This window comes from Ochlerotatus camptorhynchus, unplaced genomic scaffold, assembly GCF_037179485.1.
Source record: "Ochlerotatus camptorhynchus isolate MF236.1 unplaced genomic scaffold, CSIRO-AGI_Acam_v1.1 ptg000537l, whole genome shotgun sequence".
NCBI lineage: Eukaryota > Metazoa > Arthropoda > Insecta > Diptera > Culicidae > Ochlerotatus > Ochlerotatus camptorhynchus.
In genome coordinates, this window is record NW_027041020.1 from 16,898 (window position 1) to 38,815 (window position 21,918).

Below are 21,918 nucleotides of genomic sequence, written 5' to 3' on the forward strand. Positions count from 1 at the left end.
TCAGTGGACGTAAAGCACCATTGCACCGGTGTGTCATCTTTATTAAAAACAAATCAAAGCGCTCTTTTCTAGCATACAAGCTCAATCCTTACAACAAGCTTTATCGTGGAAAGCTCTTCGTTAACGTACAAATGATGAGAGCGACTCAAAATTGAGTTGGAGTTGACTCAATTTTTAAAATTAAGTGTGCAATGCGCTCTTTTCTTGCATACAAGCTCAATCCTTACAACAAGCTTTATAGTGAAAAGCTCTTCGTTAACATACAAACGATGAGAGCGACTCAAAATTGAGTTGGAGTTGACTCAATTTTTAAAAATTAAGTGTGCAATGCGCTCTTTTCTTGCACACAAGCTCAATCCTTACAACAAGCTTTATCGTGGAAAGCTCTTCGTTAGCATACAAAAGATGAGATCAACTCAAAATTGACTTAATTTTGTTAAAATTGAGTTGAATTTTTATCACTGAAAACGAAACGAACTAGACAGTAATTCAGTTTTACTCATTATCAACTTACGATGCAGTTTGAAAAAAGGGAAACAGGTTTATACGTTCCCAGTCAGTGGTCTTCCGAATTCTTCCTCTACATCTCGTCAGCCGTACACATGTCAGGGTGGCCAGCGAACAGGAAAAACCAGGAATACGTAAATTTGAAAAGTAACCGGGAAAACCGGAACAAAGCCCGGGAATTCGATGAGAGAACTGGGAAAAATAAATTAACCACACCATAGGAATAAATTTTCACACCAGAATAAATTTTCACACCATAGGAATAAATTTTCACACCAGAATTTCAGAATACATAAACCAATAAAACAGAGTGATTTTTTACCAAAAGACATGTTTTTTGAGGAAATTTTTTTTTACTTCTTAAAACGTTCCAAATCTCGATTAGAGCTATATTAACGGAGATAAATCGATTTAAAGATTTTCATACCCGCCAGCCTGAAAAAATAGGTTGTGACATGTTTTTTTGGGAAATTTTTTTTTTGACCCCTTAAAACGTTCCAAATCTCGATTAGAGCCATATTAACGGAGATTAATCGATTTAAAGATTGTCATACCCGCCAGCCTGAAAAAATGGGGTTTGACATGTTGTTTGAGGAAATTTTTATTTGACACCAAATAACGCTCCAAATCTCGATTAGAGCTACATATTACACAACCGATGGATTGACCTGGTTGCAGCAGTTTGGATGTAATATTCAACAACTTTTTTGTTCTGTGTCTGATTACAGATAAATCTCCGAAATAAATCTGTACATGTGGCATCACTTTGTGTACTGTTGCGACATCTATATAAAAAATAAAGAAAAAGTGGCCTTCTCTTGCATACAAGTCCAATCCTATACATAAATTTACTTACTCACTGCGGAAGGTTGATCGACCGTGTATCAGTCAGTCAGTTTTGTTTTTCTTCGTCATCGCCCGTGTGTGTGAAACGAAAAAATCAGAAGCAATTGCAGTGAATTTTCATTATTTTTCTATAGGAAAACACGAGAAATTGTGATGCATACATTTACCGAAACAGGCACTGGTGTTCCGGCTTTCCTTGCAAAGCTCTGGCGACTTGTAGAAGATCCAGAAACGAACGATTTAATCTCTTGGAGTTCGGTAAGGATTTGTGTTGATGGCCAATGAAAAATGGCCGACATGTTTTTGAGTGAATAAAAATAGATCTCTAGATGTGGTACCTAGGGTTATCGAAACCAAAATTTAATGTTTGAGCATTGGAATAATTAGGTATATGGATTTTATTGCTCGCACTGTTTGAAAAATTTTTGAATCTCAATATAAAGACAAGATCTTGAATGACGACTGATAGTATTTTGTTTTGTTTATTATGATTTATCAAATGAGCGCTGCTGCAGCAGATGAGAAAATTGAATATCAATTGCTTTAAAATAATGCAGTGGCAATCTCTATGCAAACAATATGTGATTGTTAAAAAATGCAACGGCAGTGGAATGTCGAATTCATGTATTTGCCGTTGCATATTTTAACAATCACATATTGTTTTCATAGAGATTCAGAAGTTTCCCTCAGATTACATGCAACTCCATTTTGATGAGAATGGAACAAGCTAACCAGTTTTGAAATAAGCTACGTGTGCTAGTTCATTTCTCAATGTTGTGGTGTTGTGAGTGACAATAAAATAATGATTTTACGTATTTTAAATTCTGGCGTTTAAATTCGATATAAAATTATAATATTCGAAAATATTTTACTCTAGGATGGAAGAAGCTTCATCATACAGAATCAGGCGCAGTTTGCAAAAGAGCTGTTACCACTCAACTATAAGCATAATAACATGGCAAGTTTCATAAGGCAATTGAACATGTGTAAGATCGTCCATAGTTTATACTGCAGTGCATATATATTCATTAAATAAACCTTATTCAGATGGTTTCCACAAAATCACCTCAATCGACAACGGTGGTCTGCGATTCGATAAAGACGAAATGGAGTTTACACATCCTTGTTTTCAAAAAGATCATCCCTATCTATTGGAACACATAAAACGGAAAATTGCGACCTCCAAGCAGCAACCGGATGACAAAGGTGGCCTCAAGGTAGAAGCGATGAATCGAGTTTTGACCGAGATGAAGCAAATGCGTGGCCGGCAGGAAACCTTAGATTCACGCTTCTCTTCAATGAAGCAAGAAAATGAGGCTCTGTGGAGAGAAATTGCAATACTACGACAAAAGCACTTGAAACAACAGCAGATTGTAAACAAGGTACCAAATTATAAAAACTTCAACACACAAAACACACAACAAAATTGTTTTTGTTTTATCAATTTTTAGCTAATCCAATTCCTAGTTACGATCGTACAGCCATCTCGCAGTGGGCTTGGATCAATGGGAAACGGGAGCAACAAGCGTCGCTTCCAATTGATGATCAACGATGCACCTCAATCAAAGGTAAACGTTTTTATTACAATTTGCGTTTGCGGCTGAACTGAATTTTATTTTGTAAAGCTCAAGAAAACCGAAGGAAATGAAGGTGCTACTATCCAGGAACTAGGTGAAGCCCTAGAGGAAGTGGCGTATGAAAATGAACAGGAATTATTGTAAGTATTTTTTAGATATGCATTTATTTCACAGATGTTTTTTACTTGTGTAGTGATGTTATATGTTTATGTTTCAATTCAATAGTAATTTCACACTCATAAGAAATTGTTAGCTTCCTAGCTTAATATTTTTCGCCGATTGAACATTAATGTTTTCACTATGTTCCTTTATAAGATTATATCACTGAGCAGGTTTAAGAGATGAACTAGCCTATGGCTAAAAATCTCTATAATAAAGAAAAAAAAAAAAAAAAAAAAAAAACTGAGCAGGTTTAACACAAAACAATGGAATATGTATTAAGGTTATTCCTTGAAGAGTGCCAACATGGCCATTTTACTTACCAATTGTAATTTTGTAAAAATCAAAATTAAAATCAACACATACAATTAAATCTGTTAGAATTCATCTTACTAGGGGTGATGCATTAATTATGTCACTAACTAAGGAAGGAGGGGGTGTAGAAATCAGTGACAAACAATGCATTTGGAATAGCAAAAATTAAGAGGCGACATGTCAAAATTGGAACAATCGATTGTCTGTCAAAGTCATAGGAAAAGTCATTCCAATCGAGCAGAAGACTTGTCAAATGGATAAGATGTCGTCTCTTTATAAATTCAGGCTCTTTAGCAAGGTAGGAGTGGGAAGGTGGGAAAATCTTGCTACTAAACAAGATGTAGAAAATGAAATGAGTGAATTAACGCCAGTGAAAGTTGAACTTTCGAACGACAAGTTCCATACTTGTTGATTTCGATTTTGTCCTTAGTATGATAGACGGAAAAGTCCTAACTTATATTACTGGAAATTCGTCGATGCTGAATTTTCCAATATGTGGAGCAACTCCAAATATATGAATGACATAGATAAATTTAAGGAAGGATTTACTAGAGATGGATAAGATGTCGTCTCTTTATAAATTCAGGCTCTTTAGCAAGGTAGGAGTGGGAAGGTGGGAAAATCTTGCTACTAAACAAGATGTAGAAAATGAAATGAGTGAATTAACGCCAGTGAAAGTTGAACTTTCGAACGACAAGTTCCATACTTGTTGATTTCGATTTTGTCCTTAGTATGATAGACGGAAAAGTCCTAACTTATATTACTGGAAATTCGTCGATGCTGAATTTTCCAATATGTGGAGCAACTCCAAATATATGAATGACATAGATAAATTTAAGGAAGGATTTACTAGAGATGAACTAGCCTAAGGCTAAAAATCTCTTTAATAAAGCCTTAAAAAAAAGGAAGGATTTACATCAAACGAAGAGGCATTGCATTACGGCATATCTCCACTTCATGCTTGGATACGATTTTTTGAATGCCTTTTGCATATTGCATATAGGATGGATATAAAGAAATGGACTATATGTACACACTTATTTTTTTTCGCCGAGATTCCAACAGCCGAGTAATTCTGCAATCGAAAGGATATTTTATGGTTCAATCCTATGCCTCAAAGTATTCGATTCTGCAATCCATTCGTACTTGAATTTATCAAGGAGAGTAAAGAAGTTATTCTTGCTACTTTGGAGATGAACTAAACTAACTGAACTAACTTTTAAAATATCCTTTGAAAGAAAATTATTAAATTCTCTGCAACTTTCAGGTATTTTTAGAAAAAAATAAAATTTACTGAGGATTCCCGGTTTTCCAGGTTTTTGCAGTTAGTAGACACCCTGACTAATACCGTAGGTTTAGCCATAAACTTTCTGTTGAATCTTTCGCTTTAAAGGTTCATATCGTATATAAGTTTTATGAGATACTAATTGAATAAGTCTGAACATAAAAAAAAAATTTGGTGTGTCATCATAAGGGCTACTATTTTTCCCTTAGGTCACTTTTAGTCACTATTTGGTCACTTGTTTCTTCAACATGGTCACTAAAATCACTATTTTTGACAGCAGGGATTGCCCTTCAATTTCCATATAAACTACAAATGGTTTGGGCCAAGTTAGTTTCTAATCAAATGAGTTCAAATTTTGGAAGGCTAATAAGGACCCAGAACACTGTGGAGCAAAAATTTCAAATTTTGCATCAGTCTACTAACCGTTTCACCCCATAAGTAGAAAATTGTGCCTGAAAACTGAAATTTTCTTCCCAGCATTCATTAATAAAAATATGAAGCCTCTGTGTTTGTGCAACTGTCCACTAAGTGTGTACCTACCCTACCAGCCGTACTGATGTACACTACACAAACAGGTGCCGCTGGTAGTACAATAAATGTATCTTTTCAGTATATTGTATCCATTTTCATTATCAATAAAAGTAGCCATGGCAGGTCGGCTGACAATCGTTCGTCTTTTGATTTATAAAATAACACAACGTAGGAGAAAGTCCTGCCCGTGCGCGAACACTCTGTTTTTTCTAAATCATTTTAAGATCTAAACTACAATATTGTTGTGTTGTGTGAAGCTTTTGTGCTAGTATTATAACTTATTATTTTGCTAATATTATTATTATCTAGTTGTCAAATAATGGATGCGCTTCGAAGCTTATGAGAAAAAAATATATGTTTTCGTAAATTTTCGAACAAAAAAAATAATCTTTTGTAACAGCTTGAGTTGAAATCTTTCAATATTGCACTAAGGGACGATTTCTTCACCTACGCTTAACTCTGAAACCAGGCGAAGAAATAAGCCCTAACTACATAAAATGCATGCAGTTAATTAGATTATCTTTCCATTTTCGAGCTTCCCGTTATATTAGATACCTATGACTGATGCAAATATTATTTTCATTTTATGTCATGACGTCACTCAAATTGGTCAAAGTAGGGGGAGGCAATAAATAAACATCAGGCTAAAAAAAATATTTAGTTTAATTAATAATAACTAAACAAAATAATTTGTCCACTTTTAAAGTGAATATCACTATTAAATAGGACTGAATTTTGTAAGTTTTGAAGGGAGGGCAACATAAAATAAAAATAAAATTGCATCAGCAGCATTAGAAAGATTAATACCTAGTTCAAAATATAAATTTACAGTAGCTAACAATTCTTGACCTTTTTGCTCGCGTAAAGCTTAGTTTAATTTACTGTGTGTTATATATGCTTTTAGGTCGCAGGAAAAAGAAAAATCTACTACTAGTGGTACTATGAAAATGGAAAAACCTCAAAAGTCGAAGAGTTCTACCAGGTAACCATTCAAATTCATCCGAGATGGTATATACTTAATAGTCTTTTGGTTTGATTCATTGATTCATGGGTATAATCCAAGGACATTCTGCAGATATTAGCAGAATTCCTTTGGATTTTTAAGAAAGGAATCCCAGAAAGGAATTTTGAGAAAAGTTTCATCGGAATTTAAAGAATAATTCCAACTGAAATAATGACAGGGCTGCGTAGTTTACCCAGAGTCAGATAGGAGACGGGAGCATTTTTGGTAGGTTCTGGGCCCGGAGTCACAGCTAATGGTGTTTTTAAATTCCTATTGTGACTCGGTTTCACTCTGGTGTGAGTTCTCTTGAGAGAAACTGTGGATGGGGAGTTCGTTTAGAGCCTAATAAAGGATGTGACCGAACGCACAATCAGGTCTCGAATCAGGCAAATAAATTTAAAAATTTTATAAGACTCGACTAATGAAAGACAGGCCGAGTTCAAATCCGCTACAAATTCGCGATAATCACGACAACATAACATAATGTCGCGAAAATCGCGAAGGGACTGATGTGCTATCACAAAAATTGCAAAATTCGCTGTAATGGCGCGAATTGTTTATGATAATTTTTAGGAACAACTATCACGATTTTCTATTAAATGATGTCGCGAAAATTGCGGAATTTATTTTAATGGAGTGAATTGGTTATGGTAATGTTTAGGACAAATTATCACGATTTTCTTCTTATCATGTATTATGATGTACAGAACAGTGATGTCAACATTCCAGTTTAAACTGGATTCTTCATTTTTTTGGACACATCCAGCCAATATATACCTCTCTCAAATTTTGATATTTTGTTTATCGAGTATTGCTCAATTTTTGCTGAAAATGTCAGGTTGCGATTTTTTGCGCTTTGGAAGATATTAAAGTTCAAAAATTGTGTTTTTTTTTTAGTTTTTTCAACATGTTTCTTCACAAAATTTATTTATATAATGCATTTTAATACATTTTTTTTTCTTTAACTCCATAGAACTTGGAACCAATAGACTGTGGAAATTTAACGTCTTTAAAAGAGCTGTTATTTTTCAGGATATACAACTTTCCCGAAGACATCAAGTTTCCAAAATGTCAGAGAAAGAAGTTAGATTGTGGCACCATCTTTACGGAAGAGTTTTGAACTATTTGTTTATGTCAATAGATGGTCCTTATTATGATGAGATATTTTGCCGAAGACACCATGTAGCGGAAATGCTTCGTTTCGGAGTTATTAATTTTGCTCCGCTAGGTTGCATTCCTGGCCCAGTGTGCATAGGATGAAAGCAGAACAGAAAAGCATAATGCATTATTTTATTACGAGAACTATTTTCTTTTTACAAGAGCAATTCAAGCTAAACTTTGCATTAGGTCCTAAGTAACATTGATCGATTCTCTTCGTCAACTTCCCGTGTTCGTCAACTTCCTATTCTACGAGTGCAACCGATGAATTTTACAAACATTTGGAAAAGTTTTGGATGGTACATTAACCTTTATGAAAAGTTATGCGTGATTTCAACCTTTTTGTCTTAGGACTGTCACCATTCCATGTATTTCGACCAAGATTCGACAGTATCACCTCATGTATATGCGACCGAGTACGGAAGAATTATAGATATTGCTGACGTTTTTCTTACGCACACTACGTCGCTTATACGTATACACGAAATGTTTTCATGCTCATGCTAACAATTTTGTGGATTTTCTTTGCGCTTCGCTTGGAAGTACCGGAAAGTTTTGATTCTTTTCTATGTTGTAAAAATAAACCGCCTATTTACATTTCTGACAAGTTGCAACTGAATGCTTATAATTGTTATAAAATAACTGTTTCATGGCCAACTAGTTTTATTGCGCTTACTTATAAAGCAACAAAAGGATTTATTTTTGGGTTTTATAAGGGCAATTCATATTACTTTTTTTTTATACTTCAAAGCAATCATAAAACCTTTCATAAGTGAAAATAGCATAAGCATGAGTTGGTTTTTTCATTAGCTTTACAGGGGTTTTATAGATAGTTATAAGAATGTTCACGATCATATACAATGCAAGTCTCATGAAGTATGGTTGCAGCTGCAATGAAACCTTTATAAATTTTGAATATAGCCAAGCAGCTCTAGATTTGTTACTTGGGTTATCGCTAGTGAAGTAAGAAAAGTCATGTCGTGGTGACGTGACTTTCCATTTGGCCACACAGTGTCACGTGACCACGATGTGACTTTTCTCGCTAGACTAGTGATGAAAGTCACTTTAACTCTCAGAATAACCCCCATTTACATTTGTGTATAAAATTATTAAATCTCGATTACTTTTTTTATTTGATCATTTGATCGTCGGTTTGGCGTAACTGGTAGCCATCCCACGCATACTAACCCCACTATCAGGTAGGATAATATTTCCCCTATCTGATTGAATTGAATTTCTTATTTATGAATATAAGGCAGTGATATGCATAGTATTCACCAAAATTGTATTTATAATTGTTCAGTGAATATCCCGTGCCTTCCGCTAACTATGCGTATCTAGGGACCAATCCCCAGATCTATGCACCTATTCCCGTTGCGCTCGTCAGCTTGTGCGGTACTCTAGACTAACATGGGTGGTCCCATTCGGGTCCTCTCTTGGGTAGGCTCAAGTGTCCGTCCAGGTTCTGGTACATTAACTTATATCTAAATTGTGAAAAATTGGTTTGATATGTGTTGAGTAACAGCACTTCATATGTAAAACTAGTTTAACATCAATAGAATCGATTTAAATCAAAATGTCCATGAACTGAATACAGATATAAAGATCTTAATCTTTATTACCGCGGAACTCCTGTTTGAAACAAGATGCTCTAAATTGGCCATAGTTATGTAAAATAAGTTTTTTTATTATTGCCACTCACATACAAGATATGAAAGTAGCGTTATTACCGTTCACTGCTCGACTTACTGTAATTTCTAGCCTATCTGAATTATTTAATAAATGGAAAGAAAAGCCCGCATCCTATATATGTCTTATCTCAAATACCAAATGGCAATGGTTTGAATGTATGAATATAATATCTTGTCATATAAAATGTAGGTAGGGGAAATGGCTCTAATGTTGGCCTATGGATCTAAGGTTGCGCCCATAGCTAAACATCTGCTAATTATCAATTTTATCTAGATGAACGCGTCATTGGGGCGGTACTAATGGATATTTTTATACAGCCATTCCATAGCAAAACCACAGACAAACAGACATAACACTCGCAAGTTGTTCATCGAACAAGCATTTAACGGCCAATTTAAAAGTATCGTAGTTGGTAGTACCACCACCTGTGGCGTGCATAGTCAATTCCCTTGCGTTTGACGTTTACACACTACCGCCATCTGTTCAGTGTACTACCCACCACAGTGTACTCAACAGATGGCGATAATGTTTTAGCGACGATATTTACAGTGAGAAATATTCAATGTGTTATGTCTGTTTGTCTGTGGCAAAACGATATAGTGGTTCTCAGAATTTCGTAACAATTGGTAGTTTTGTTCCTTATCGAAAAATATTAGACACGTATTTTTTTATTTTCTCATTAGGGTGACCATTTCCATGTTAGGGTGGTCCAAAAAATCGATTTTTTCTTTTTTTTCAAATATGGTATTTTTTTAAAAATCATAACTTTTGAACCATTGAACCAATTTGAATGATCGAAATATCAAATGAAAGGTTATTAAAAATACTTTTCAGAAAATATATATATATATATATTTTTTTAAATTAGAGTTTTGTATAGAAAAACTTTGATTGTATTTGTTTTTTTTTATGGTTTTCATGGTTTGTAGACCATGGGCGTAACACGCTTTTATATATTTTTTTTTTGAAAATTTAGGCTTTTCTACACAACATATAAAAAAAATCAGCAATGTATTTTTCTTCGTTTTTTGAGTTACGATTTTTTTTTAAATTATCATGTTTAGACATTTCGCTCAGGGGGAGAGGTAGCTCATCGATTCTTCCGGTTCGCCTTCTAGCATCGTGCTATAAGGTACCAGGCGATAACCAGGGTAGTTGATCGATAACTCGATGACGTCATTTCGTTGGCGTCTGCAATGAGAAATTCTCATAGCAGGCGACGTTGGAGGCGAACCAGCCCAAGGCTGAAAGCCTCCCTAATAAAGATAAATAAATAATAATAATCATAGCAGGCGTTGACGATGGGACGTTGTCGAGTTGTTGAATAGCAACTATCGTGGTAACTCACCGATTACCTGTCGATCTGCCAAATTTGGAAAGACGTCTGCATTGAATTGTCTCATATAATAATATTCCGCCTACTATATCACAAGAAATTGCGAGTAGTTGAGTGGAATTGAGATAAGTTAAGCATTGGGTACAGGACCAAGTCTCCCCTGGGTGGTGCCAAAAGATGAACGCAATAGAATCATCAAGTTGCCATAAGGCACGGAATGAGACTATTGCATGGCTGGGTAGTCAAAGTCTTCCAATCGTTAGTCATTTCAGGTGGATTAGAACAGGTTTAGGTGGGCGTTGGCCAGATTTGGATTTTGCAGATGTAATCCTGGATAGGACCCTGTCATTGAACGTCGCGTGAAAGTGGAACTTAATGAAGGCCTAAGTAGTTTTTCGTAGTTTTTAGTTTTCGGATTTGAAAGATCGTCGGTTACAGTGGCCTGCTTACTGAGCAGAAAAACGTTGTCCCAGGTCCTTACATATCAAAGAGATTTATGGTAAAATCGCTTGTGTATCGTGTATTTTGCGAAACTCGTTGTTGTCGTTGGTTCCGGGTTTGAATGGATACACAAATTTGAGCAACGGTATTATGTGATATGAGGGACTCGGTGGCCTTAGAGCAACCGTTTTTGCTTACTGAGCAGAACATCATGAGCCTAATCTCAGGCCCATCCACATTCAAGATTCGTCAATCGTTTTATTTGTTAATATGACTACATGGTAATAACAGCAACTCGGTGATTAAAAAGGTGCTCGTCTGCCTAGTGGCAAACGTTTTTGCTTACTGAGCAGAAGACCGTTTAGTCCCAAGCTCCTTCGCGTTATATGATCGTTAGGACATCAATTCAGCTTATCGTTTACCAAAACGAACCCTGCTGCAAACCCAACCCTCTTATCCAGCATCCCAGTGATTCCTCGTGGAAGTGCAGAGGTGTTCTCGGCTTCCATCAAAGCGAGTGTCATGTCAACACAATCCTTCCCATTCCTTTCTTGACCTGTGTTCGGGCGCGGCCGGCGCTGGTATTGCCTAATTTAAGATCACCAGTTTTTACACATTGAGGATTATTGGTAGTCCCAAGCATCGTCTATTGGTTCTCTGTGTAATTACAGCTGATCTGGCAGTAACAGAGTAGCAACCGTGGGCGGTCAATCAAGCTCAAGCTCAAGCTCAAGCTATCATGTTTAGACATTTCGCTCATTACTACAATACGACTAGATTACCCTGCGTCTCCATTGATACATATCGAATGTAACATGGTTACATTACTTACTTATTTCAATTTCTGATCGTAGACTAACATGACATTCATGGAAACTTGAATCAAATTTATTGATTGCTTTTGGGTTATGTGTAAATAATAATTACTACAGTAGCATAGGAATTCAAATAGAATATTTTTATATTAAATTTGGGTAGTACATCTTTCACAGACTGTTTGGTACTCCATATTTAGTCCATATTTGGACTAGAATCAATGCTTTGATAAGACAATCGTCATCGCAAGTCGTTTTTATCACAAGGCGCTCTCAGATATCCAAGTGCACAGCGAGAAATGCACGCCTTAGGCACCCATACATCACATATGTTCTCCTAATTTAAACTCACACATTCAAACTGATCTGTAAGTATGATACACGTTCAAAGCGTACCAGACTGCTGTTTCCGTGTTGCTCCCGTTTGACGCGTGACTGCTGAAAGTTTCAATTACAACTAGTGGTGCAAACCGCCATGTATTGTGGAATATTTTTGGTATGTTTCAAGACGTGATAGAAGATCTGCTTGGCTTACAACAGGCATTTGACCATTCACAAACTTGCCACCCGCCACCCAAAAAAGCTCGCTTTTAGGTGCACTATTTAACAAGTTTTGTCATGATAGTGATATCGACATGCTCAGAAATCAGTGCATTAGGGATTAGGCAGACCATCCGAACTGAATTTAATCCTTTTTTAAGCAAACAAAGGTCGAAGATTTAATTGAGCCACACTATGAAATAGTGTATTCAAGGTCACTTGTGGTCTGGAGTAAAGAAGAACAGCCATAATATGATCATAAAATCTATAAAAATCTAAACGCATTTTTAAAAATTATTCAAACCTGTGTCGTGCACAGGTTACACATGTAAACGCGACGTTACAAAGTTTTCAGAATGCTATAATTTGACGTCATGCTCGTTTGACTCATGGCTACCAATGTAAATACATTTTTTAAATACAATATTCAGCTTGACCGTTCTAGAGATGAACTAGCCTAAGGCTAAAAATCTCTTAAATAAAGTATTAAAAAAAAAAAGCTTGACCGTTGACAGCAGGAACTCCGGATGGCCCAGCAGTGGGCTTTTCGGGTGCGGCTTTATATAGTTTGAGGTAGCAATTTCTGCATATGAAGGAACTGCCATCTACTTTATCTTTTTTCTTCACCTCATGAACTTGAAGATCTTGGGTAAGATTCGTCTTTAACGCATTTGAAACCCACAAACAACAACAAGAACACTTAAAATTCATCGTTTATATAACACTGGCTGTACAGAATATCTTTGGATTAACAGAGCTTTTGTTTCCTTGCTGATTATTTCACTTCTAAGTTCATCCTAGTATATTTATACCACCATTCATTGTACCTACTAACGAACACCTTACCTACCAAGTTTTCCGTATGATTTTAGCATGTGCTCTGTCTAGGTAGCTATTTACTTGTTGAAGTATTCACTTTGAAAAACAATCATATAAAAGCAGAAGCAGAAAATTGATATGGATTATGTGACTATGTCAGCTATGTACCAATGGAGACGCAGGGTAATCTAGTCGTATTGGAGTAATGAGCGAAATTTCTAAACATGTTAATTTCAAAAAATCGTAACTCAAAAACGAAGCAAAATACATTGCTGATATTTTGATATGTTGTGTAGAAAAGCCTATATAGGGGAAATGTCGCTAATGTTGGCCTATGGATCTAACATTGGGCCCATCGCTAAAAATCTGCTATTTATCAATTTTATCTAGATGAACGCGTTATTGGGACGTTACAAATGGATATTTTTGGTTGCTATTGAAAATCTAGTCGATTGCTGAATATATGTATGGGCCCAAATTAGGGACACTTAGGCCGACATTACATACATTTCTCCTATATATGTATGTATATATTCACCACTGTTATTTCTTCTACTTTGTTTATAACTTTTTTACCCATTAGTCGATAATGTTTTTGATTATTGTGTTACCTAATTGCAGCACAACTGAAATACCAGAAGTTACTTCTCCAATTTCTATGGCGACACAGCAGTCGCCATATCATTCTGGCAACGGTAACGAAATAATTGAAGAAGCAGTCAGTCCCATGTCCGTTTACAACTCTCATTTCGGGACAGCCAATATTAAACAAGAAAGTTTCGATCACTCAGTAGGGATTACAGAAAGTGCTCACAAGACAGTCAGTGACGTAACTGACGACGGTGAGAATGTAGAAGAATATGACGATGAAGCTTATCTCGTTGATCACGTTGATGAGATCAATTCGAACAGTATGCAATATTTTGATGACACCGATATGCTGAACACTCCGATGGTCTTAAGAGAAATGCAAAAGCAAGAACAGTTGAAGCAACAACAGACAATGCAGCAACAGAAGGCAGTTAATAAGGGAGAAAGTTTGCTCAAGAATAAGAAGAATGGAATTGCCAGTAAAGATCAGCAAAGCCTGCTCACTAGTAATAAATCGATCCATTCCACAATGACAAATAATAGCAACGATGTTACAAAATCTGGCAAAAAAGTTATTTCTTCGGCTAAACAAGCGCCTGTGAAGTCTGCTGTGAACTTGAACGCTGGACCATCAGGAACAAATAGCTTTGCTAGTACTGTAAAGCCTTCTACTTTGTCTATGGGTTATGGAGTGGAAGATTTCAATGTTGACGAGATGCCAGCAGACATATTCGATGACGATAGTCACGTGCAAAAAGAATCTCCAATGCTTGGAGCATTTAACTTCGAAGGAGGATTTTACAACCCGAACGTTAACATCAACGAAATAAAGGGAAAACAAATGCTTCCACAACCGCAACCACAATTACAGCAACAACAGCAACATATTCAACAAAATGTTTCAAATCCAGTAGCCCATTTGGACGAACAGGAAGATGATTCATCAAATAACGGTGCAATGGCTAAATTTGTCAGCAGCGGGGCGGATATCAACAAACTCAATTCAATGTGCGTCTGCATCATTTTATGGATCATGCTGAAAATATTAACGATTTCTATTATTTCAAGGACTGATTTCGGTCAACACTTTGAAACCGTCCAGACAGACTTGGATTCATTGAAGGATCTCCTTAAAGGCGATGGTTATCAGCTCGATGCTAACACGTTGCTTGGGGTAAGTTATTATTAAATGTGTTTGGTTTTTAGCTGGTTCAAATTCAGGTTATGGCAAGCAGTAACCATATTAATAGGTATAAATATGTTTTCGCTCAAACAAAAGAAGACAATTTGATTATTTAAGAGATATTTGTCGTATAAGACCATATGGTAAAACATTTACCTAGTGTTGATAGATATTCAAACCGCTGGATTTGAAGCAAAATTACTTACTAAATCGTATAGAAATTCTTCTGTTGGTTTGTTTTAGAGCATGGTAATTTATATATCTTTTCTTCTTTCTACACACAATTTAAACTAAATGAACTGAACCAATAAAAATAAATATACATTAAAAAAAAAACAAACCGCGTTGACGACGATGATGATACCGATGACGACGAAATGATCTGCTTTGCTGCCACATTGACAACGTTGGTGATGAAATGAATAAAACTACAACAATTTAAAACCCGTGTATTCGCATAAAACTAATTAATATAGGCGGCAGGTGGAAGTGGACCACAGTACGGCAGAGTTTACTTTACACCAACTTCCTTCGATGCCGATGCTTTCAATAAGGTTAGAAACACTTAGGCCCTGTTCAAATATTACGTAACGCAGAAATTGCGTTTTTACATACGGGTTCATTGCAATAATAAGTTGTATATGTAAGATAAACGAAGAGGAAGTAAAGTTTGTGTATGATACATAAAACCTGTCAATTTTTCTTTCAGAGGGTCACAATTTGTGATTTTAGCAATGAGCAATCGCGATTAGTGAGCGCTCATCGTTAGCTAATCGTTAATTATGAACTCTGGAAGCGAAATTGACAGGTTTTATGTGTCATACACAAACTTTACCTCGTTTTCCTGCATCTTACAAATAAAAAGTATTGTTATAACATATATGATATTTGCAGAATCCCGAATAATAACATTTTAGCTGTAATGAGCAATTGCAAGCCATTTCAAGATTTACATTTATTCGAGTTTCTACCGAACTTCAAAGCATGGCATACATTGAAAAGACATGTGCAATTTTGATGGTAGTAGTTTTTGCAATGTAATTTCATAATAATTGTATTGTAGTGCAAAACTAAATTCGTTGCTAAATTTGGTATTTAAATCGACAATTGATGCAAGTAATCTTTGTGATCCGGGAAAATATGGCACAGAAGTTCGTAATAATTAATGTATGGTACTTGCAGCTTTTCAACTCCAATGATGATATTATGGGAATGGATTTACCAATGAATTTGCCTGAAATGGCTGAGTCGCAACGAAAAGCTGCCGTCGATGGGGCTATTACGACACAAGTTTCCAACAGTAATGATACCAACAATGTAACCGGTAAGTTACTCGATTTATGTACAAATAGTAAATCTTCCATTATTCTGGTGTATGGTGTATTTTAAATTTACCTTTCAAGTTGAGTACGAACACAATAGAGTATGGAAATCTATAAAATATGGTTTCATGAGCGTTAATCCTGTGAAATAAAAGCAAGAACAATCTAGTTTGAGCAATGATCTGTATTAAAAGATATCTGATAATGTGTTCTGTGTATCGCATTGTATTGAGATTAGCAAATTGAAGAATGGGAAATAATACATTATATTGTTGAGCAAGTATAAAATAAAATGTGTGTTAGATTTTGTGAGCTATATGAAAATTTCCCCTAAAAATAACACACCTATTTTGTTTTTGTACGGTTACATTTTTTAAATTTTTGTTTTGTTCTGTGGTGAAATTTTATACTTTTTGTTGGTACCTTATTTTTCTTTGAGTGGTTTCTGATCTTTTGGAACTAGTTGCATTCAATTTTTGTATCATTTTAAGACAGTAGAAGCAAAAAAAAAATACGACCGTGCAAAAGTAGAATCGGGTGTAATACTGATCTCGGTACAATTCTTTATGCAAAAACTGACTAATTTTACAAAAAAAAATATGACAGTTTTATATTCAATACATACTGGAGTCACTTTTTTCGCGGAAGATACGTGACGTGTAAATTTTGAAATCCGTGTGAGAAAGACGCGTAAAAAAAACTTGGAGAAATGTTTAAAGCACAATTCTGATCAAATCCAAGCGAATAAAAACACCATCGTGAATTCCGAAAAACGTGTAAAAAACGCATAAATTCCGAAATAAACGTAAAGTAAAAATTCCAGAATACACGTAGAAAAGCCGCGTAAGAAGCGACTCCAGTGAATTCTATTGTCTCTATTAAGTAACCACCGTCTTCGCCATTATTTTTAACAACATACATACGTAAAAACAAAACTACTCGAAACATGATAAAATTACATTAGCTGAAAATCTTACTTTTATGCGATACGCAATATGTTAACAGATTCAATAGAAAGCAGCACTGCACTGCTTTCCAACAAACAATTATAGCTGCGAAACAGCTTATAGTACAATCCAATTTATGCATGAATAAGTTGTTCTGAAGCTAAAATCGTTTGTTGGGTTATATCAATCGTCTTGAGTAAAACAATGCACGTAGTGCTTTCAATCATCCTATTCCTCGTTGACGAATGTCGAGTCTTCTTTTGGGCAGTTTTGTTTTTATGTGCGTTCAAATCAATAAATTATGACTTTTCTTCGCAGGAATGTCTGTTACCACGTTGAAAAAATTTGGTTGATAATGGTTCTTATTGTTATTTGGTTGTTATACAATATTAGCTGGGAAACTCTGATGATGATCATGATGTGTGTTATCTATCTGAGTGGGGAATCCGCAGATGTTATGGCTGCTGAATAAAGTATCAGGTATCTATCAGTACAGTTGTACTCATTTTAACTACAGTGGTTCTGCTGGAAAACACGTTGTAAATCAAAACGTTCAGTATGCAATCTCTGCTCAGGCTTGCTCTATATGATTGAGATTGTGTTCGTGTGTCAAAGCCCTTGTGATATACAGTATGTATGTGTACGCGTATGTATGTTATGCATAAGGAAAATTATTACTTATAAAAAAAGCCAACATAATTAGAGTAATTTGTATAATAAGCTACGTGATGAAGACAGCAACTACTACTCATAAGCTTTTCAAACCTATGCCCAAAATCGTTTCCCATTTGAGTCTTCCGTTGAGTATTTAACTACTTATATCTTAAGAGAGATAGATTTCAATAGGCCTTTAGTTTTTTTTTTTTTTTTTTTCTTTATTTAAGAGATTTTTAGCCTTAGGCTAGTTCATCTCTAAACAATAGGCCTTTAGTAAGAATGACAGTAATGAATTGCATGCGCACTTTGTAGTCGACATCCGTATATGTCATGGATACAAATTACTAAATAAGTGGAATTAAATGGAAAACTATCACGTATTTTGCTCTTGTGCTTCACTAATATCAAAATTGATAAATTCTCTAGAAAAATGTAAAAATGTCAGTTAAAGTACCGTAAAATACCCTAATTATTTTCCAAAAAAGAAATGACGAATTTATTGGAATATTTTCAGACCATATATTGAGCAGTTTATTTGATAGATAGTTTTTAGAAAGTTTAAGCACGCGGTTGTTAATCGAACAAACATTTAACGGTCAACATGAAATTGTCTGAGTTGGTATCATCGCCAACTGTGGCGCGTATAGTCAGTTTCCTTGACGTTTAAGCACAAGATTGACGGAATCCTTCCGCTGCGCGTTTTCAAAGGCACATAACAGTCCCATTAGCATTTTCCATTTCCTATTTTTTTTTTTCCAAAAATTAGTTTGGAGATGCACTAGCTAGTGGCTAAAAATCTCCTTAATAAAGATTAAAATAAAAAGTTATACATTAGAAGAGATTGCCAAGTACCATCACTTTACTGTGCAAAAAATGCAACTTTGTTAAGAATCATCGGTAGAATTGCTAACTTGCAATAACCAAGCTTGCAAATGCTCATTACAGCTAAAATGCTATTTTATGAAGCTATGAGATGTTTTAATGATAATTCTTACTAACAAGATGCAAGAAGAGAAGGTAAAGTGTGGGTATGACACATAAAACTTGTCAATTTACCTTTCAGAGGGTCACAATAGCGATTAGCTGTAACGATGAGCAACGCAATGAGCGAGCAATCAGCGATCATAAAATCGCTAATTGTGACCTTCTGAAAGCAAAATTGACAAATTTTATACGCCATACACAAATTTTACCACCTCTTCTTGCTTCTTACAAATAAAAATTATTATTATAGTATCCCATAGTTTCATAATTACGAAAACTAGCATTTTAGCTGTAATGAGCAATTGCAAGCCTGACTTCGAATTTTTTAAGGAGTAAAACTCGCTTACTTACCTTACCAATCAGGCTAAGGACTTGTTGTCCTCTGCTGTCCGAAGAAGTCGTCTCCACTCTGCTCGGAGTAAAACTCGCACACTACTACTATTTCAGGCATGAGGAAGCGGTTTTGTTATTGTATGTTTTCCGGTAGCAGATAATTATGCTCCGGAACATGCTATGTGTCATGGGAGCAAGAACTTCCAGTCAGGAGGGTGCCTTCCATTCATTTTGGCTAAAACATGTTTTCTGAAGTTATGGAATAATAAGATATTATGATGATATTTTGTATGTGTAAGTAACAAGTAAAGATTGTAAAGTATGTGTTTGACACATAAAACCTGCAAATTTAGCTTTGCAAAAGTCACAATAAGCGATTTTCTGATCGCCTATTCGTGAAGAGTGAATAGCGAAGAGTTGGTGAGATACATGACAAAATCGACTCTCATGTAACAAAATTGGCAGTCAAACACAAATTTCACATGTAAATCTGGTTGCTTACACAAACAAAATATTATCATATTATCTTATTCTTCCATAATTTCATGAAACATTTGTTTAGCCAAATTGAATGGATGCACCCTGCTTCCAGTTCGTATCAACGTAAGAAAATGTTTATTTCAGTAGATTTGTAGAGTTATTTCCTGTCGATTGGTGTATTTGGATTTTAATTTCATCTATAAATTACAAAGTTATATGCGTTTAAAACCTAACACCACAGACAAGCAGACATAACATTCGCAAGTTGTTCATCACACCCATTTAACGGTCAATTTAAAAGTATCTTAGTTGATAGTACCGCAACCTGCGGCGCGCATAGTCAATGCCTTTGCGTTTGACGTTTACACCGACGATGCGACGATGTTTTACAGTGAGAAATATTCAATGTGTTATGTCTGTTTGTCTGTGCTAACACCTTTTGGTGACGCACACAGCTTTAGATTTTCGATTTACCCCCTGTAACATCCCGTAAGACGTAATCTACGTCAAAAGGATTCCGTCAATCGTGCCGGTAAACACTATCGCCATCTGTTGAGTATACTGCCCATTTTAGCGAAAGTTTTTTAGTGACGGTATGCTATGTTATGTCTGTTTGTCTGGGGTTAGTTGTTTAAAATTATCATTATAAACAGCGTTTTTGAATTCTACTCTAGGGCAAGTGTATCAATTATGGCACTAGTGCTCCCCTAATCGTCCATACAAGCCATACAACAGTCCATGCTCAAAATTAGTTCATTCAAATTTTGCAACTCAAATATACAGTTAATCATTGGAACTAATTTTTGTGGAATAAATTTTGAGTTTTGTACAAATTTTGAGGTTTAAGAGCCAATCAGGAGAGCACTAGTGTCATTATTGGTACATATATGGCAAAAAGGAATGCTAGTTCCTTTTTTGTATTGTATTTTCAGTGTAAAGGGCACACATAAAAATGTGATTACAGTAATGTTTTTGTAACTTTTAAAAACAGCGCAGAATTAGGTATCCATTACAACGTTTCAGCTCACGTGATGCTAGTTTTATGAGTAGTAGTTCTCAAATATTTCCCATTAGGGCAAAATTAATCCTGTTATAAAAAGTATGGATTTGAGAAAAATAACTTTTATACGATTATTACACGATTGAACATGCACTTCTAATGGCTAATGAATAACTTTGCGTAGTTGTTTCAATACATATCAATCTCATTTACAGGTCATCTGTCACCAACCCCATCGACTGAGTCATCGAATCAGCTAATGACCTATAAGCTTGGTTCGGGAACTAACAATGCTTGCGATTATATTGACCTGAACGAATTGTTGAACTTTGATGACAGTAACGATGGACAGTCGACCTTAACTTAGGTTAAAAATCTCAACATCTTTTGTTATTTTGTTACGAAATTTTGTCCAGGGTAAACGATCAACCAACCGTTTATTTGATCAAACTAATATTTTCAAAATATAAAGAGAGCTAGATACAAGCAGCAGTCTTGCTGCAGCCTCCACGGCCCAAAGGTGATACATATTCACGTTGGGATATTTGAAAGAGTTCACTCTGTCTGAATATTTTGTTTTGTTTCCATAGCTAATATACCACTGGTGGATTGGGCAGGATTTAGTGCCTGTTGAACATAATAAAACTAGTTTTCTAAAAACTCTAAAAGAAGTCATACACAGTACTTTGGCTGCAGAAGGTTATTGCTTGCAGAATGCCTATAGATACGAATCAAATTTGGCATAGTTTCGCGGTGGAATGTATGTTTTGCGGTTGGGAGAAACGATGGTTTTTTGAATAAAAGTGACGTATCAAATTTGCATAGCATGCAATAGAAAAAAAATATACATATGTTATTCCAACCTTTTTAGAAGGACGAAATCTGTAAATCTTGGATATAAATTATAAACTAGCAACAAACTGAATAGTGAATGTTTACCACAGTATCCAGTTTATTTAGATTATTAAAAAAATAATTCAGTTTGTTAGAAACAATACACGTTTAAAAAAACAATTAAATGTTGTACCTGACTACCGGCACACTGTAGCAAAGAATGCATATTTCTTTTTGTAGAATTTGAGTTTATTTTAAAGAAATTGCTGCATAAAGAATTACATTTATCTTCATCGTAATTTGAATAGAGTTCTACCATTTATTTCCATAGATTTATTGTTGAACCGTGGAACATTCACTTGCTAACGAATCAGGTATAAAATCGTCTTGAAATTGTTTGTGCGCCTAATAAAAATACACATATAATCTGTTTGCTAATAAACGAGGTAATATTATTTAGTTTAAGTAGGACGGAAAGAAAATCCCATTCGATATTTGCCTTCTTTTAGGGAAGGGGGGGGGGGGGGGGAGGGTAGGGGAATGTGATTGTAATGACATGTTTG

General features: G+C 35.3%; 1 protein-coding gene across 5 annotated transcripts; it reads left to right on the forward strand.

The window, feature by feature from the left end:
* The first annotated feature begins 1,429 nt into the window (after positions 1–1,429).
* On the forward strand, positions 1,430–21,797 carry Hsf (Heat shock factor). Of its 5 annotated transcripts, none has more exons than XR_010518703.1 (12): positions 1,431–1,611; positions 2,231–2,339; positions 2,401–2,735; positions 2,805–2,921; positions 2,979–3,070; positions 6,125–6,202; positions 13,646–14,623; positions 14,684–14,789; positions 15,275–15,352; positions 15,981–16,122; positions 20,737–21,041; positions 21,112–21,797. XR_010518703.1 is itself a non-coding variant. In XM_065236217.1 (11 exons), exons 1-11 carry the CDS (start codon positions 1,507–1,509, stop codon positions 20,886–20,888), a joined length of 2,292 nt encoding a protein of 763 aa, XP_065092289.1. In that variant the 5' UTR covers positions 1,431–1,506; the 3' UTR covers positions 20,889–21,797. The 5 variants fall into 5 exon arrangements, 3 of the variants coding, with proteins under 3 accessions (XP_065092291.1, XP_065092289.1, XP_065092290.1); XR_010518704.1 differs by lacking the exon at positions 21,112–21,797 and adding an exon at positions 17,386–17,547 and having other exon boundaries at positions 20,737–20,879; XM_065236217.1 differs by having other exon boundaries at positions 20,737–21,797.
* Positions 21,798–21,918: the final 121 nt, after the last annotated feature.

Excerpts from the sequence above, each read along its gene's own strand:
- Hsf (XM_065236217.1), top strand. The coding sequence starts at position 1,507 with ATGCATACATTTACCGAAACAGGCACTGGTGTTCCGGCTTTCCTTGCA. Across the intron at positions 3,071-6,124 it reads GAAAATGAACAGGAATTATT|GTCGCAGGAAAAAGAAAAAT; the intron begins GTAAGTATTTTT and ends ATATGCTTTTAG. Across the intron at positions 16,123-20,736 it reads TGATACCAACAATGTAACCG|GTCATCTGTCACCAACCCCA; the intron begins GTAAGTTACTCG and ends TCTCATTTACAG.